Raw genomic sequence first — 18,230 nt, forward strand, 5'->3', positions numbered from 1 at the left:
GACCCATGGCACCAACTTTCACAGCATCGGAGAGCTCTTTCTTGAAATGGTCTTTTTTTCCTTAAAAGACACGATTTTGTTAGAGTGTCTGAAGCTTCATTTGAGGGATTGTGCGAGGAGTCGTGGATCTTGGCAGAGAACCAGGAAACCCATTATTTCAAGCTTTGAGCACTTAGTGTTTGTCATCTTTTTTGCCATTGTGATAAGAATGGAGTGTGGGGGGTGGGTGCCACACTTCAGGAGAGGACTGTGGGTTTAAAAATGAGGTATGGGAGATTGGGCTGTGTGGGTTTTCATGGGTGTCCCAGAAGCGTAAATCCTTACCATCTCTTAATAAGAAGGCAAAACAGAAAATCAATTAGAGAAGTCCGTGTATCATGGGGTTGTAGTTAGAGTTTCAGTACTGACTTGTTGTTGTTTAATACTGCAACACACACCTGCAGTTCTTAAGTTTGCACAGTTCTGGGAGGGAAAGGCTCATGTAGTCCCCTCCCCTCTCTGTGTCCCTAGATTCCTCTTTGTCAAATGCTTCAGGAGCAGAGAGTTTAGCCATCCAACCACAGAAGCTTTTGATCTTGGACGCACGATCCTATGCAGCAGCTGTGGCAAACAGAGCCAAAGGAGGAGGTTGCGAATGCCCAGGTGAGGTGTGTGGTGCCTTGTCCCCTGACCCCACCCCGTACCTCGACTGTCTGAGTCCAGCTCCTGCCCATCCTAGGCTTGGCTCCCAGTCTGGACCTGTCTTGAGAGAGCCAGAGCTTCTCTTTGGGTTCTTAACGCTGTGCACTTTTTTCTGAGGAGAAAGAGAAAGGGAAGCGCAGTGCGGCCAGGTCCTCTCGAGCCCTGTGCTGGCCCCACGTGTGAGGGAAGCAGTGCCCTGCGGTAAGGCCTGTCCACTGGCTTCCTGTTGCCTGTGACGGTGGGTGTCCTCATCACCCGCCTCCTGGCACACTCCCTGGAAATGGAGGTGGAGACAGAGGTGGCATACCCCCAGGAGGGGGCCACCTCAGCACTAACTGGAGTCTGGTGGCACGAAAAGAGGCTGCGAGCCCGTGTTTGGGTGTGAGCTAAGCTGGGCACTGGAAGTGGTACCAGGGTGAAATCAGAACGCTTGAAGGGGTTCTTCTGCCAGGGTCTTTGCAATGAGATTCCGAAGCTACAAGGTGTCGATGAGGATCAGGAATGAAATCGTGGGCGAGATGGAAGTTTATAGGTCTGCCTCTTAAAAGATAACAGCTTTTTTTTTTTAATTGCATTCTTTTTAAATTTTTTTATTTTATTAAATACTTATTTATTTTATTTGAAAAGCAGAGTTAGGGAGAAGTAGAGAGAGTGAGAGAGAGGTCTTCCATCTGCTGGTTCACTCCCCAGATGGCCGCAACAGCCGGAGGTGGGCTGATCAGGAGCCCGGAGCTTCTTCCAAGTCTCCCATGTGGGTGCAGGGGCCCAAGGACATGGGTCACCTTCTGCTTTCTCAGGCCATAGCAGAGAGCTGGATCAGAAGTTGAGTAGCTGGGACTCAAACCAGCACCCGTATGGGTTGCCGGCATTACAGGCAGCAGCTTTATCCACTACACCACAGCACTCACTTTTATGTATCTTTTTACAACTTAAACTTTCTTTTTCACCCTTTTTGCAAAACTAGAATTTAAGCACTGTCTTTTAAAACACTGGGCTAACACTACAGCTGCATTAGCAGCCATGATGGGTGTGTTTTTTGTTTTTTGACAGGCAGAGTTAGAGAGAAAGGTCTTCCTTTTTCCGTTGGTTCCCCCCCCCCCCCCCCCAAAAAATGGCCACCACGGCCGGTGCGCTGCGTCGATCCGAAGCCAGGAGCCAGGCGCTTCCTCCTGGTCTCCCATGCGGGTGCAGGGCCCAAGGACCTGGGCCATCCTCCACTGCACTCCCGGGCCACAGCAGAGAGCTGGACTGGAAGAGGGGCAACCCGGATTAGAACCCGGCGCCCCAACTGGGACTAGAACCCAGGGTGCCAGCACTGCAGGCAGAGGATTAGCCTAGTGATCTGCGGCGCCAGCCGTGATGGGTGTGTTTTATAGCCAGCTTGCTTCTTTTAAATTTGGCCATGTGGGCTTTAAATTCAATATATTTATGTTCTCTTTATTGTTACTCTCTTCAGAATACTACCCGAACTGTGAAGTGGTGTTTATGGGGATGGCAAACATTCATTCTATTCGGAGAAGTTTTCAGTCCCTACGATTGCTGTGTACACAGATGCCGGATCCGGGAAAGTAAGACCTTGGCTATGGCTCTAATTTTGCATTTTTTTTTTTTTTAAACAAAATTGAGTTAGGTGTCTTTGCTTCTATTTCCTAGTGAACTTCTGTTGTACTTTCATTCTTTTTGGGTACTCTTGTTCCGGGGTCAGGAACATAGCAGCGCATAGGAGATACTAGGAAGAAAATGTAACCCTTTGAAAGGTTTTAAAGTAAACACAGCACAGAGCTCAGACCCCAGCGCAGAAGTGTCTCCTTGTTCTGAGGAGCTCTCTCACATTGTTTTCAGTGCAGAGTAATTTAATTATTTGATTTCTGATGTCCTGTGGCACTTACCAGTCAAAATTCATCATGTTCTAAAAGGATTACATTTGTTAGGTCATTTCCTTTTATATCTGCTTCCAGTTTCTGCGCTGCTCTCTTATTTACTGAGAACATTACCATGATTTTTAGTGCTTATTAAAAATGAATGAGTGGCGTTCGCAGTGAGGAAGGTAAAGGTCTGCCTTCTCCCAGAGTACTGTTTGAATGTGTGAGAAGTTAGGAAGACTGTTGTGAAAGACAGATACACAGATAACTGTTCGCTACTTCAGGAAGCCAGGGAAGACAGAACTTTGCTTTTTCTGGGGCTTGCGCTGAGCCCACAGCTGTTGCCGTGGCTCCTGTTGCGTAGCGCTCAGGGTTGCAGTGAGCCGTGCTGCGCTCCTCCTGCGTCACTGTGCTGCTCCTCCCAGCAGCAAGCCGTGCAGTTAGCAGTTCGTCGCAGCTGCACGCAGAGCACTGTCCTTCGGGGCTGGCCTGGCCCCAGAAAGGCGCTCTGGGACTCCCTACAGTAGGGGTGGGGCTTAGCACTCAGGGAGTCTGCCGGGAACTGACTGTGTGACCTTGATCAGTGGTGTGGGTCCCAGTTTTCCAAAAAGAAGGATCAGTCCCACATGATGTCTAATACCTTCCACATACTGAAATTCTTTATTAAAAAGCTGTTTTTTAAACTCACAAGGATGCAGTTGTCAGTAGGTTAGTTGCTTTCATACCTTCTAGTAACTGCTGTCTCATTTACTGAGAACATTGTCATGTTAACCTGCACCTGGTCCAAATGCCTGCACGTGTTGTGTTTTTTTAAAGAAGAGGTGATGCTTGGTGTGCACTTGGCAGCAAATGCTAATGCAGCTTTGAAGCTTCCTTTGTGGATCTAAAGAAGTTACTGCAGTAGTGGGACCAGCTACGAGTAAGCCTTCAACATGTGCTTGGGGCGCCAGAGGACGCCCCAGCTTCAGAACAGGACAGGGAGTGAGAAGCCGCTGGGCAGCTCCTCGGCCGGCCCCGCGGCGTGCAGCTTCTCCAGTAGGCAGAGACGGTACAGCCGGTTCAGTCAGGTTCAGGAGAACTGGACACGGATTCTCTTGTTTACCATTTCTCCAGGGGCAAGGAGATAATTCAGTACTTGCTTTCCTAAGTCTTATCTTTTTGTTTCTTTCAAGACTATGTGAAGAATGAGAACAAACAGTTGATCCATCAGGAAAGAATGTTCTCTGGTACCTAGTAGGAGAAGGCCTTGCAATTAGATTTTTACAAACCATGACAGGCGTACAGTTCGTTAGGCAGTACGACTCCTCCCTGTGCCCCAGGCACCAAGACCCAGTGTCAGCGCTCTGAGGAGTCACAGCCTGGTTGGTAGGACAGGAATCCATGTGAAACCGGCGCATATGCACTGCCTTCTGTTTGTCTGGAAAGGCTCCCTCCTTCAACTGTTCCAGAAGCTCATAGTCCCAAGTTCAGTAGGCCTTTATAATAAGCCTCATCTTGGGAAAGCTTCCTCAGAGCCCCCTTCTGTTAGTTCCATATGTGACTGCATTTGGGAAAACCATGCCTCTTTTTGGGGGGTTGGCGGCAGGAGAAGCATAAGAAACACAGTGTCAACACAATCATAAAACACAATTGTGATCAATTCGCGATTATTCCCAAGAAACAATTCTTGCTGATACTTTTGAAGGTTTTTGGAAAACAAGGTTCTTCTAGTACCTTGCTGAATACAGCCTGGGTTCGGCAGTACTGTGTGGTCACTGGGGCACTAATTTATGTAAAACATCAGGTTGGCCCATCCCATGTCACATCATGGTGGGTGTGGGTGTTAGGTCTGGGTAACAGGCATTCTTGTAAGCAGCATCCAGCCTGCTTCTCATTCTAGTCTTGCTTTTGTGAGTTTACTGCCTTTTTTTTTTTTTTTTTTTTTTTTTTTTTAGATCTTGTTGGGCATAATTGATTATCACTGAATACAACAAATATCTTCTACTTTACATCTTCATGGCTATATTTCCTTTAGGAGAAAATTCTGGAAGGAGTTACACTATATATTCCTATCATGGACTGAAAAATATTAAATACTAATTTTCTCTGGGAGATTATCTGTAAAGATTTTGTAACCAGAGGTCATCCTGTTAATTACCATCCTTATTTTTAAAACATTCCTCTATTGCATAATAGGGCTTGGGGTCTCATTCTTGGACATGCTATATAAACACAGATTTCTGTTTGTCTTAGTGTAGTCTATTTGCAGAGAAAAGTCTTGGGAGTTGCTTTGTAATTTGACAGGCACTGGGCATGATCCAGCCAGTCATGAAAGCCAGCATTTCAGCATCTGCTCCCGTTCCTCTAGTTGGCTGTCAGCTCTGGAAAGCACGAAATGGCTCCATCACCTGTCTGTGCTGCTGAAGTCCGCCCTTCTCGTAGTGCACGCTGTGGACCGCGACCAGCGGCCGGTGCTCGTGCACTGCTCCGACGGCTGGGACCGCACCCCGCAGATAGTGGCGCTGGCTAAGCTCCTGCTGGACCCTTACTACCGCACCATCGAGGTGAGCCTCCGAAGAGTGGGTGCAGAATGCGGGCCTCTAGGAGGGTTCTGTGCTCAGATTAGGGAGTTAGGATTCGCTCCAAAGAAAGGGAGATTTCTTGTTTTTTAAACCATAGTTCCTTTACCTTGAGATAAATTGTGGTGGTGCCTACCACAGTCCTTTTACTTCTTAAAATGGGGCAGATTGAGTGACAAGATACTGAGAGGACCTGTTTTCCTTCGAGACCTTGTACTTGGGAGTTGAGCCCAGGGACATGGGTTCTGGAAAAGGATCTTGGCTCGCTCATCACAATAACGGGTCTCTGTACTGCCCCAGATGTTCCGTGGGAAAGGCGCCCTACTTGAAAATTACCACCTGTTGGGTTGAAAAACCATGACGTGCTCTAAAATATGTGAGGGTTTGTAAAATTGGGGGGTGGGGAAGGATTTTTATGACATTGTAAAAATTCCCCCAAATAGAGAAATTGGAAAAAAAATTTGTGGGAGGGGAGCTTTTAGACAGTCCAAGAGGCTAAAAGTTGAAACAGACTCGTGAGGGCTTAGACGAGTGCCCGGTTAGTACCTTGCAGCGGTTCGAGTGGAGTGGAGGAGACCGGGGGGTTGCCGTCTGTGCAGATTCTTCAGGTGGGCTTATCGGGGAGGCTGGCAGAGGGACTGGTGTCAGTGACAGCAGGCTAAGGACTGTCCTGGCCTGGGCAGGCCAGCACAAATGGTCTTTTACGGCTGCTTCCCTGCAGGGTTTCCAGGTCCTCGTGGAAATGGAGTGGCTGGATTTTGGCCATAAGTTCGCTGACCGGTGTGGTCACGGGGAGAACTCCGACGACCTGAACGAGCGGTGCCCGGTGTTCCTGCAGTGGCTCGACTGCGTCCACCAGCTGCAGAGGCAGTTTCCGTGCTCCTTGGAGTTCAACGAGGCGTTCCTCGTGAGTCTCAGCTCCTCGTCCTTGCGTCCTTGCACGGGGGATGTGCACGGGAGCCTGCGCGGTGCTTTCAGAAGTTCAGAGAGGGCAGTGTTTTCTCCCATTGTTATTTAAAAGTGACAGTAAACAGCCATTTACTCAGTGAATCCAGGTATACCAGGTGTGCATCAATGCCCTGGGCAGTTTTAAATCTGGCTTTAAAAAGGGATGATGGAAATCTCGAAGAGCAGTTCTCAGTCAGAATGTCCTGTGTGCCCTCCAGGCCGTCTCCCAAGCCCCCACACCTGACTGATTGCTCTCTGCCCCCATCCTTCCCCAGGCCACACTGTCCCTGCCTCTTCTAGCCTCTCTCCCTCTGAGGACCCGCTCCCCTCCCCGCTCATCTGCTCTGCCAGCTCCGGGGTCCGCGCACTGCCTGCTGCATCTGCGTGCGCTCCCTCTCTGAGATCCCGGCCACAGCAATGCCCGCGCCATCACCCGTCTCCCGTCACCTCCCCCCTTGGCGCAGGTGGTCTCCTTCGCAGCGGAACCCCGTCTTCTGTGCTTGCTCTCAGGTTCCTCTTGTCCCTTCCTCTCAAACCCCTTCCAGCCGGCACTCGCCCCCATCACTTCACCAAAGCCACTCTCGGCTCCATCTCTTTGATCCCTCGTTACCATGTAGCAGTGGACCTCCAGGTGCTCAGTGTTTGTTCTCACCTCAGTGGTCTTCGGAGGACCCCCACCCCGCTGCTCCTGTCTCCTCCTCTCATGCAGTCTGCTGGCTTTAACTGCCGACCCCATTTAGATGCCTTCTCCGCTTGACTCCAGACTCAACACGTCCAACTGTGACTGCTTGGTACCTCAATACACTTAGTTGTTCTAGTGGCATTTCAAACTTAGGTTCATAACTTTTTTTTTTTTTATAAAAGATTTTTATTTATTTGAAAGGCAGAGTTACAGAGAAGCAGAGGCAGAGAGAGAGGCCTTTCATCCGCTGGTTCACTCCCCAATGGCCACGACAGCCAGAGCTGGGCCGATCTGAAGCCAGGAGCCAGGAGTTTCTTTGAGGTCTCCTATGTGGGGTGCAGGGGCCCAAGGACTTGGACCATCTTCAGCTGCTTTCCCAGGCTAGAAGCAGAGAGCTGGATCAGAAGTGGAGCAACTGGGACTTGAACTAGAGCCCCTGTGGGATGCCAGCACTGCAGGAGGTGGCTTTACCTGCTACCCCAGAGCGCCAGCCCCCAAAACTTACCTCTTTGACTTTTATGGCTCTGTACCTCAAAACCTGATCTACCATGAGTTCTTCATCTCAGTGTAAGGCAGTTCATCCTTTGATTTGTCAGGGGCAAAAATTCCACTCCACTTCAGTCTGTCAGATTCTGCAGCTTTGCTTTAAAAATACTTCTAAAACCCAATTTGTTTCCACTTCTGCTGGTGCCACGCTCGTCCATGCCACCAACACCTCCCACCCTGGTTCCAGAGAGTCAACCCAGCAGAGTGATCCTTCTAAAACATAGACGGACCATGCCACACATCTGCTCAAAGCCAAAGTCAAAGTCCTAGTGACTGCCAGGGCCTCCTTGAAGCGGTTCATCTCCTGCTGGGACGCCTTTGTGCAGCCTCCTTGCAGTCTTGTGTCCGCCTCAGTCATTGTGTGTGCCGCTGCTCATGTGAGCTTGTGTCGCACTTCCCTCAGGCCTCAGCACACTGCCCCGCCCCCCCTCAGCATGCTTGTTCTCCGTAGCCCTGATCCACCCCTCCCAGGAGAGCAAGTGTCAGCAGCGCGAGAGGGCAGGCTGGTTCTGCTGCAGACCCCCGCCTGTGGTCCTGTCTGGGGCATGGCAAAGCTCAGTAATGACTTGTTGAGTGAGTGAGTAGTTTAACAAGTGTGCTGTCAGCTCAGGCGTGAGTTGAGCACTGACCTGCACCTGCCCCAGCTGATCTGCTCTGTCACTCGTGAGAACGGCTTAGAATCTTGGAGACCGTTTGCCAGGGAAACTGGGAAGAGTGCGGCTGCCAGCAGTCCATCCTTGACTGAGGAGTGCTGGTGATCGGGCCTGGGCGCAGCAGTTGGTGGTGTGCAGTGACTGTGGCCACTCCATCCCGACCCAGGGAGCTGCAGTGCCCTCGGGGACATCAGGGTAAACTGGCCCAGCTGTAGGATGTGATGCCCGATTGCTTGACTTTTGACTTGTTGGACTCTCACAGGTGAAACTGGTGCAGCACACCTACTCCTGCCTCTTTGGAACATTCCTGTGCAACAATGCCAAGGAGAGAGGGGAGAAGCATACTCAGGAGCGGACATGTTCTGTGTGGTCGCTTCTTCGGGCAGGCAACAAGGCTTTCAAAAACCTGCTGTATTCCTCTCAGTCAGAAGCCGTACGTACCCTTCATCCTCGCATTGTGACCAGCAGGAGGAATCTGGGGCCAGGGGATGGGCTGGAGCCTTTTTGAGTACTGATGATTTTTAAAGATTGACTTATTTATTTGAAAGGCGGGAGGTGTGGGGGTGGAATGAGGGGAGGATCTTCCATCCATTGGTTTACTCCCCAAATACTGGCAGTAGCCAAGCTAGACCAGGCTGAATCCATGAGGCAGGAACTCCATCCAGGTCTCCCACGTGATCGTCAGGGACACAGGTGTTGGGCTGTCATCTGCCTCCCAGGTGCGTTAACAGGAAGCTGGATTGGAAGCATGGAGTAGCCAGGACTTGAACCAGGCACTCCAGTTTTGGACGCCAGTACCCCTGTGTGCTGTCTCTAGATGAATTGGCTCCATTTTTCCCCCCAACCATACTGTGCTGAGGGAAGCCGGCTTCCTGGTGATGCTCTGACCAGCTCCTCACCACCCTTTGTTTGGGATGGTTTCATACACATTTCTAACGTTGTCACCTTAGACGGTGAATGCTCCAGAGTCTGCCACCAAGTGCTCCTGGCATATTCCAGTTGAAGGGCGGAAGAGGCACTCAAGTTGTTTGCTGGATGCGCTTGGTCACGCAGAAGGAGCTGCTGCCAGACTCCCAGCCCCTTCTCCATGTGCCCAGTGCTGATAGCCACGGCAGTTTCTCTTTCAGCAAAAAACTGCATCTGATGTTGGCACATGTGCCTGTGATTCTCTGTTGACATGCGAGCTGGCAGGCCCGTGAGACTTTGTTCCCCAAAGGAATACCTTCAGTCAAGCAGAGAAAGGGCGGTACATATGTCTCTGTCACTATGTTCCCGTTCTGTTCCCTGTGTCAGAATGCATCTTAACCCAAAAGAAGTCAGGAGGAGGCTTAGCAGAGGCTACACTGCTTTGCTGGACTGTTCATGTTTAAGTTGTGGGGGAGGAAAAAACCATTAAACCAACTGCTTCTCACTTTTCTTTACTGTGCCTGCTAGGAAAGTAACAATCCAGGAAAAAAAATTCCCTCCTCTTCACCTGAGAATTTAAATGATCCTATAAAACAGGTTCGACAGTGTCTGCTGCAGCCAAGCTTTTGTTCCAAGGAAATGGACAATCACCACCTAACGAAATGACTCACTTTCTTAGGCAGTAAAAGCAACAAATCAAGCTGACAAAAGTCATTCATTCAGGAAAGGTGACCTGAGAAGTAATTAATGCAGACAGGTCTTGAGAAAAAGCCTATGGCTTTTCGTACCCAGGAGAGCTCTTGGCTGGAAAATCTTGCTGGATGAAACCTTTAGTCCTATTCTAGAAAGGCCTGTAACTGCCAGGGGCCCCTCCCTGCTGAGAATGGGCTGGCCTGGTGGGTGCTGGAGCTGCCTGCTTGTTCCGACTCCTCCCTGGACATGTTTAAACCCATGTCCCCTTCTCTCTCCAGGTGCTGTACCCTGTGTGCCACGTCCGTAACCTGATGCTGTGGAGTGCGGTGTACCTGCCCTGCCCGTCCCCGTCCACCCCTGCGGATGACAGCTGCGCACCCTACCCAGCTCCAGGCACCAGCCCCGATGACCCCCCCCTGAGCCGGTGAGCCTCCAGTCGTGTGGCGTGTTCCCGTGCCAGGCCGTGCCCAGGCGTGCTCCGAGAGCATGATGGGGGCTCACCGTGCAGCATCTTTCTGAGCTCTCCGGGTTTGCTCAGGGAGGTGGGAGGGCCCTGTCAGTGTCGAGCATGGCTCGGGTGCAGCGAGTCCCTGACTCCTTTGTTACCGCCACCCTGCGTTCCTCCCTCCCTGCCAGTTGTCTTCAGAGGCTTGAAAGATAGATGCTGTCAGGTGGTGGAGAATTTGGCTTTGCCACTTCTGAATTACCTTTATTAAATTCAGACTGATAGATAATAAGTTCATTTAAAATACTGCATCAAAAACTGAGCAGTGCTACTGCTGAAAAACAGCAGCATCACGAGGAACGTCTCTTTACAGCAGCTTTTCGATGCGCTTGTGTGTATGTAGGGGCAGCAGGCGGGCGGTGCAGACTGGAAGCAGGACTCGGCTTTGCCGCTCTGGCAGTCTGAGCCTCGCCTCGGAGATGCTGCAGCGCCGGGAGGGGCTGTAGTGGACCCGATGACAGAAGAGCTGCTTCTTAAAGCTGTTGTCTCCCCTCCCCTCTGACGAGCTGCCCTCAAACTCCTTTCTTGTAGGCTACCAAAGACACGCTCGTTCGACAATCTGCCCTCAGCCTGTGACAACACGCTGCCTCTGGCCAGCCGGCGCAGCAGCGACCCCAGCCTGAATGAGAAGTGGCAGGAGCACCGGCGCTCGCTGGAACTGAGCAGCCTGGCCGGCTCGGGAGAGGAGCCCCTCGTGGACGGCCTTGGGAAGCCCAGCAAAGTGCTGGGGGGCGCTGAGCTGTCGGTGGCGGCCGGGGTAGTGGAAGCGCAGATGGAGAACATTTTGCAAGAAGCCACCAAAGAGGAGAGTGGGGGAGAGGAGCCTGCTCATAGGAGGGGCTGCGCCACACAGGAGGACAAAGAGGAGGAGGCGTCCTTAGGAAGGGAGAGCAGGAGGAGGACAGCGGACGGCTCGGCTGTGGTGCCTCACCAAGAACCGGGGCTGGAGGATGCTGCCCTGAGGAGCCATCTGGGCGTGAGCCTGTCTCTGCTTGCCCAGGCTGTTCCTGAGCAGCAGGGCGGGCAGAGTGTCCCCCCCAGGTCTCAGCAGGTCCCGTCTGTCCCGTCTGTCCCGTCGGGGCGGGAGGACGCCCAGGAGGCCCGTGTGGAGCAGCCGCAGATAGCAGACACTACGGAGGGGAGGGAGGAAACCCTTCTTCCGGTCCCAGTAGATGCAAAAGTCGGCTATGGTACCTCACAGTCTAGTTCTCTGCTACTTTCCCAAGTCCCACTTGAGACCAGAGGACCAAATGTGGACAGTTCCATGGACATGTTAACAGAAGAGGAGGCGAAGTCAGCAAGTGGGCCCCAAGTGCGTCCCGGACCTTGCCTGGTAAACAGCAGCAAGGACACGGGGCCCGGGCCTTCGCAGGGGAACCTGCTGGAGAGGCCCCAGATCGGGCCTGTGGTGCACAGGACTCCCCCTGGCAGCACTCTCAGCCCCACGCGTGCCCCTTGTGCCTTGCCTTTAGCTGAATGTAAAGAGGGGCTTGTGTGCAATGGGGCCCTAGAGGCTGAAAACAAGGCCTCAGAACTGCCGCTGGGGCTTAGCACGCTCGCCAAGTACCCCACACTCAACGGGCACTGCGCCAGCGGGGAGGTTGGTAGGCGCAAGGACTCTCTGAGCCGCCAGCTGTCTGCCGTGAGCTGCGGCTCTGCCCACTTGCACTCGAGGAGCGTGCCCCACAGATGGCTGCACGGCCACTCCGGGAGGCCGTCTGCAGCCAGCAGCCCCGACCAGCCCTCCCGCAGCCACCTGGACGACGACGGCATGCCTGTGTACACGGACACGATCCAGCAGCGCCTGCGCCAGATCGAGTCGGGCCACCAGCAGGAAGTGGAGACCTTGAAGAAGCAGGTTCAGGAGCTGAAGAGTCGACTGGAGAGCCAGTACCTGAGCAGCTCCCTGCGTTTCAATGGGGACTTTGGGGACGAAGTGGTGAGTAGGCAGTGGTTCCTCCATCGTGGACGCGGGCATGGCCTAGCGAGCCTGCGTGCCCCGTGTGCCCACGTGCCTGGGGGGGAGGTCCAGAGGAGCCCAAGGGAGAGAGGCGGTCGGCAGCCCCAGCCACGGAGCAGCTCAGCCTCTGCTCTCAGCCGCTCTGCTCCCTGTGCAGGCGCCAGGGAACGGGACGCGTCGGCTGCGCTGCGGACTGGATGCCCTCTCTTCGGAGAGGCTCAGATGGTGGCAGAAGGCATTGCAGGGCGTTGGCCCTTCCACACGTGGGCTACAGCTTTGAAGGTTTAGTTCTTTCTAAGCAAAATATGTGTACTCATCCTGTGTCAGGTACTAGCAGTAGAGATGGAGGAAAAGACTTGGTTCCTTGCACGGTTGAGGAATTAGCGCTGATGGGGCTCGGTGGCCAGAACTGAGCGTCCCAGAGGGAGGCTGTCAGGGGGTGCTGTCTCTGGGTGGGTCTGACTCGGTGTGAGCCTGGCTCGGAAGCAGTCAGCGTACATTAAAGGCGGGCACATCCAATGACTTTCACTTCCAAACGACTTTTTGGCTTTTGCTTCATGCCAATGGTGGTTTCTGCTTTTCCCCGAAGAATCCTTCAGAGAAAGGAGGGCATGACCCAGACACTCAGTGCTAACCAAGTGGGTCGACCGGCCCAGTGAAGCAGCTGACACTCGGAGTTCCCTCTCCATCCTGGTCACCTCCTCCACTCACTTCCTGGAATCCTAAGGCCTGCCTTTCCACGTAACCCATGTCCCCTCTTCAGCGGAGCTCTGCTGTCTCCGCACCTATTCAACACAGTTCTTGATGGCTGATGCATCCACAGATTCGGCAGCCCTGACACTCAGGCCTGCCCCTAGCCCCCGGGCTTGCCTCTTCACCAAGCCCTTTCTTCTTTTGGGAGGAGTCCAGGTTCATTCTGCTCAGCTTTGTTTGTTTGCCAACAGACTTCAATCCCCGACTCGGAAAGCAATCTGGATCAGAACTGTTTGTCTCACTGCAGCACAGAGATTTTCTCTGAAGCCAGCTGGGAGCAGGTGGATAAACAGGACACGGAGGTACAGGCTCAGCCCCTGCTCTGAGTGCCATCCATGCAACTGTCCTGTAGTTCTTCTCCACACCCACCCCTGACCCATGCCCCTGGCCAAGGAGGACCCTCACAGCACAGGTAGCCTTGAGCCCGTGCCATCTCAGCTCCTGGGAACCCACATTAAGCCCATCACTGCTGAGCCAGGGAGACCCGGCTAGCTGGCCCTCTCTCTTCGTTGCCTCTATCAACGGGGGCTTTGCCAGCTCACAGCCACCCACGTGCTGCTGCCTGCCACTGTCTCCAGGGAAGCAATTGGACGCCTTTCTTGTACTGTTGACCTGCTAGGCTGGTGCCGCGGGAGCCGATGTCCTCGTGACTCTGCCACCCCTAGCACGGCTCTACTGGCTCAGCGGGCATGGCTGTCCCGCTCACTAACCTAGCCCCTTCTGTTTCACAGATGACTCGTTGGCTCCCTGACCACCTGGCTGCTCACTGCTATGCCTGTGACAGTGCCTTCTGGCTCGCCAGCAGGAAGCACCACTGCAGGTGCCTTTGGGCTGTGGCAGGGTGGGCGGGGTGGGCGGGTGTGGAGGCTGAGGTTGGACCAGAGAGCCTGCAGAGTGGAGGGCTGTGGGTGTGTGGCTGGGAGAGTTCTGAGAGACTCTGAGGTGTCTTAGCTCCTGTGCCTCTGAAAGTGGTGTTTGTGCAAACACGCCTAGTATCTCCGATCGCAACCAGTGACAGCTACTACATTTTGAAGCACGCCAATGAGGCTGTCTTTGTTGTGTTTCCTGAATGAGGGAGCAGCAGCCACCACTCACAAGCAGCGTTTCTTATTCCCAGCATCAGCCTTCCCGTTCACGCTGGCTGCTGTGGGCAGGGAGCTTCCTTTTCCTTCTCAGCGCCTGCTCCCGACCCTACCCCGTCTTCCTCAGGCCGCCGGTGAGCAGCTGTGGCTGGGGCAGGGCTGAGGACAGTGTCTTCTGACCCGAAGGCTGCTGACGTCTCTGCTCCCAGGCCGGGGTAGTGAGTCACTAACGCTGCTGTGGCGCGGCCAGGGCGGCGCCTGTAGGATGCTCAGTGTTCTTGGAGCCGGAAGCTTATCCGAACGCTGCCTCCAGGAGGGACCTTTTACTAGTGATGCTTCTAGGACCACAATCTCCCTGCCCTGCACCCCGGGCCCAGACGTCCTCGGGTCGGCGTCTCTGAGCTCTTTCTCCCCTCCTTGCAGGGATGCTGACTGTGTTGATCAGACGTGGTGAGCATTGGCAGCAGCCTGTCTGTGATGTCTGCACACCTGCAATAACTCCTCCACACTAATGCTGGCGGACCCCCTCTGCACGCACTGGGAGGAAGCCTGGGGCTGGGGGACACAGGCAGGCAGGGTGGGGCCATCCAGAGCAACTGAGGAGACTCTGCGTGAGTCGGGCTGCAGCCACACGCGTCTCCTGAGCTCACGGGCCAGCAGAGACAGCTGGAGTCCTGGAGCCTTCTCTTTGGGGTCAGTCATCGTGGAGCTGCCAGAAGGGTGCCGTGCCGGCAGGCTCCAAGTCGGGCAGCATCCGTGCTCCTTTAACAGACCAGGACTGGACAGAGGTCGTTGTTTAGCGTGGAAGCTTCAAGGGAAGACCACGTTGGGTCTGTCTGTAGCCCTGAGAAGCATTACTTAGAAAAGCGTAGCCGCAGCCAAATCCGTGTCAGGCTCGGGAAGTGAACCCCAGCGGCGGACTGCCTACGTGCTGGTGGTAGGAGATGCTGCTGTGTAGCCACAGGTTCTTGCTCACGTGTGCTTTTTGGAGACGGTGCTGAGGTACTTCTCTGTTCCAGAGAGGATTATGTGAGCGCGCGTGTTGGTGCTGGCCTCTCCGTGCCCTGGGCCCACCTTCTCCTAGTGGAGTGGGCTTTCACTCCCAAGTGGTCTTCGGTGTCGGTCACGTGCCCGGGGCCCGCCTTCAGCAGTGGGCGAGCCTCCTGAGGAGCACGCGCGGGAAGGCAGTGGGTGATGCGGGCCGAGGCGGCGGCTTTCCCGGAGCTGCCCTCCCCCGTCTTCGGTGAGCTCTGGGAGCTCTCCGGGTTCTCCCCCAGGGCCCCGGGACTGACTTGTGCCTCAAGGCTAGCCCAAGCAGAGTCAGTGGAGGGCCAGGACGCCCTCTGCCGGTTCCCTTCCCTGTCAGCCGTGCAGGCCGCTGCCCTGGGTGGCTGGCTGCGCACCGAGCCCCTGAGCACCAGGCTTCCGGGAAGGAGAGGGGCTCTCGAGACATCCGGTAGGGAGCAGATGCACGGACGGGGCAGGGGCGGGAGCCGTAATGGACTGACAGCTGACGGGGGTGTGCACGTGTGTTCCTGCCTCTTGCCGCGCCCCTTGCACTCAGCATGTGTCGCCTGGGCCTGTGCGCTGCCTGCGGAGCAGTCCTAGCGGTCCTCCGTGTTGCTGCCTGCAAGCTCCTCACCTTCCAGGTCTCTTCTGAGGGGCCCAGGGGCAGCTCCTTTGAACTCTGGCCTCTGATCCCAAGTCATACGGAGCCCTGCCTGGGTGGTACGGCCCTGGGCTTCCCCAGTGGGCTGGCCGTGCTCTGGTCATCAGAGCTCTCGTGAGCGGCATCCTCCAGTGCACCTGGAGCCTTAGTGCGAGCCGTCAGGTGTGGGCTCGGAGTGGGCAGAGCCACGTGCCTGAGTAGGGAATCCCCTCTTCCCAGCTTGTTCTGGGCTAGAGCAGTGCACGTGTGGGATTGCAGAGGTCTCTGCAGCACATCTGAGCTACGCACAGCCAAGTCTGTCTTCTGAACGTGGTGCCCCACCCCCAGACCTGCCAGCTGAAACTAACACTGTTTTGTTTCTTCTCGTCTCAAGGAACTGTGGGAACGTATTCTGCTCCAGTTGCTGTAACCAGAAGGTTCCGGTCCCCAGTCAGCAGCTATTTGAACCCAGTCGAGTGTGCAAGTCTTGCTACAGCAGTCTACATCCCACGAGCTCCAGCATTGACATTGAACTGGATAAGCCCATTGCTGCCACTTCAAACTGAAGCTCAGTGACTCGGGCTGGGCGGAGGCCACGCTGCTGTTTCTCGGACAGACCCACCCGCCTGGGCAGACCAAGAGGCCCGTGCAACCACCTGTGCGGAGTGACGGAAATTTGGGGTGTTACCACTGGATTGTAGATGGGTTTTTCTTTCCTCTTCTCCCCTGGCCCTTTTGCCATTCTCTCTCTACCTTCAAAAAAGAAGAACGCACCCGTGTTTTTTTTTTTTTTTTTTAAATAGAGTCGGGTGTAAGATCAGAGGTTGCCAGGCCCCTTCTAACTGCTGAGCCACTGCTGTCAGGGACGCTGAGGGATTGGCTTGGTTCTTCTGGGTGGGAGGAGCCTAACCACAGTGTAGAGTGGAGGTCTGAGCCCATGAGCAGGCAGAAAGCCAGTGCTAATGTTTGTAAGCACGCCTCACACCAGCACCACCACCGCTACCACGCTGGATGGGAAGCATCTCCGGCAGGAGTGCCGCCGTCTCCCTCCTGAGTGCTGAGCCAGGCCCGCCTCGCAGACAGCTGAGTAGGATTGGCATTCACGTGGTGGGGCGCCCGGCGAGTGCAATCCCTCAGGCCCCCTTTGTGAAAGGAGGGCGTGTGCTCCCTTGAGGCAGCGTCACCAGTGTGCTGTCCTGCACGGGGCTCTGCTGTCACCTTCACCCAGACTGTCTCTGGGTCCGTTTACTTTCAGGGGCTGCTTCCCTGGCCTGGGCTGTTGTAGCACGTCCCACACTCGGGCACGAGAGCGCACACTGGCCAGAACACAGTGTGTTGCTGCTCTGGCCAAGGCCAAAGCCTGCCCTGAGCCTGGCCGTAGCTGGCAGCCCCCTCCAGAGCATGGTCTCTCAAACAATCTCTCTTCCTTGGACAGTACTGGGAAATCCAGACTCAGGGTTCTAAAATTCCCCTTCCCAAACCAAACCAATCATGGGTCACCCCCGAGAGGGTGGAATCAGAGTTAGAAGCGTCTGGGAAAGGGAGCAGGGCCCCGCGATCACTCCTTCTCCTCCTCCCTTCCCAGGGGCCACAGGAAGAGCCAGCTGTCACCCTGCCCTGCTTCTGGCTGCCTGAGCGGCCCTGTGTCTGGCGGCCAGGCAGCAGCAAAGGGCCACCTGGGGACTCTGCGGCGTTCCTGAGAGAGGTGACGTGGTCTGGAGGAGGTTTAGGGCACCTTTCCTCAGTGAGCTTTGCTGTGGTCCAAAAAGAGCCTTAAATCAAGCGTCCTTGTGTCCTTGTGGCGCGGTGGCTGCGGAGCGGGGCGGAGCTTTGTGCTTGCCGTGCTGGCGTCCGTGTGTTTGTGCCTGCCTTCTCCAGGGGCGGGGCCGTGTGTGGCTCTGCTGAAAGCTGCTAAACGGTGACAGGGCAGACCGGCAAGGGGCGGGGCTGAGGCCAGGGAAACCCCGTAGTCCGTACTCGCTTCCCCTTGGGAAGTAGTTCCCTGGCCGGGGCAAGTTGCGTCTCAGGAAGGTGGCACTTGGGTGCCCGTGTGGTTAAGGTGTGGCCCGGAAGCCTTCTCCGGCGCTGTCTGCCCAGAGCCCTCGCGCAGGGCTCCGACGGCTCGCAGCGGCAGGTAGCTCAGCATCTGAGCTGAGCGGGCCGGGCTGTAGCTTCTCTGCACGCTCTGTGTGGTCTGGTTACGTGACAGGTGCCAAGAGGTTACGATACGGGTTGCTTGGGTCTGATGTACAGTGTGAATAGATGCTTGCAGCTCTTAGCCCTTTTTTGATCAATGAAGCACTTTTTTATTAATATTTTTCTTTGTATGTAACGGAGGAACTGTAAATCTCCATAGCTGTACATATAACCCTTTTTCTCCTAAAGAGGAGCCAGTCAGTGCTCCTATATTTTTCATTTTTTTGTCAAAGCGAGAAGTAAATACTTTAGAATTGTTAAATATATAAATAAAGCGAATAAAGGTGAGTGTTTGGCATGGTAGCGGCTGCTAACCCGTTCTAGCTCTGTGCCCCGTCGTTCATCCCCTCCGCATCCCTTTTCCCTCCGGCACGCGTGAAGTGGTTTGAGGGGCTGTTGGGAAACTGACCTCTGGCACTGGACAACCACAGGTTATTTTCAACTCTGGACGTTGGCAGGGATCCGCGCCAGGACGCCAGGCCCTGGAGAACTCTGGTTCATGGTTTTGCCCGACATCTTCTGCACTAACAAAGGGCGAAGCAAGCAGGGTCTTCGCG

The 18,230-nt window shown here is 54.6% G+C and overlaps 1 protein-coding gene across 28 annotated transcripts in view; it reads left to right on the forward strand.

Moving 5' to 3' along the window:
- MTMR3 (myotubularin related protein 3) overlaps positions 1-18,230 on the forward strand; it is a 146,007-nt gene that overhangs the window by 124,044 nt on the left and 3,733 nt on the right. For 18 of the 28 annotated variants that reach the window (XM_017350667.3, XM_070065803.1, XM_070065810.1 and 15 more), the window contains 11 exons: positions 511-642; positions 2,138-2,249; positions 4,891-5,086; positions 5,823-6,008; positions 8,193-8,363; positions 9,808-9,953; positions 10,566-11,973; positions 12,939-13,049; positions 13,479-13,567; positions 14,253-14,279; positions 15,872-17,976. In XM_017350667.3, coding sequence (XP_017206156.2) covers positions 511-642; positions 2,138-2,249; positions 4,891-5,086; positions 5,823-6,008; positions 8,193-8,363; positions 9,808-9,953; positions 10,566-11,973; positions 12,939-13,049; positions 13,479-13,567; positions 14,253-14,279; positions 15,872-16,043 — 2,750 coding nt within the window. In that variant the 3' untranslated portion in view covers positions 16,044-17,976. Of the gene's footprint in view, positions 1-510; positions 643-2,137; positions 2,250-4,890; positions 5,087-5,822; positions 6,009-8,192; positions 8,364-9,807; positions 9,954-10,565; positions 11,974-12,938; positions 13,050-13,478; positions 13,568-14,252; positions 14,280-15,871; positions 17,977-18,230 lie in introns of those variants that run through there. The other 10 variants (XM_070065807.1, XM_017350674.3, XM_070065808.1 and 7 more) reach the window with 4 other exon arrangements.

Source organism: Oryctolagus cuniculus, chromosome 21, assembly GCF_964237555.1.
Source record: "Oryctolagus cuniculus chromosome 21, mOryCun1.1, whole genome shotgun sequence".
Taxonomy (NCBI): Eukaryota; Metazoa; Chordata; class Mammalia; order Lagomorpha; family Leporidae; genus Oryctolagus; species Oryctolagus cuniculus.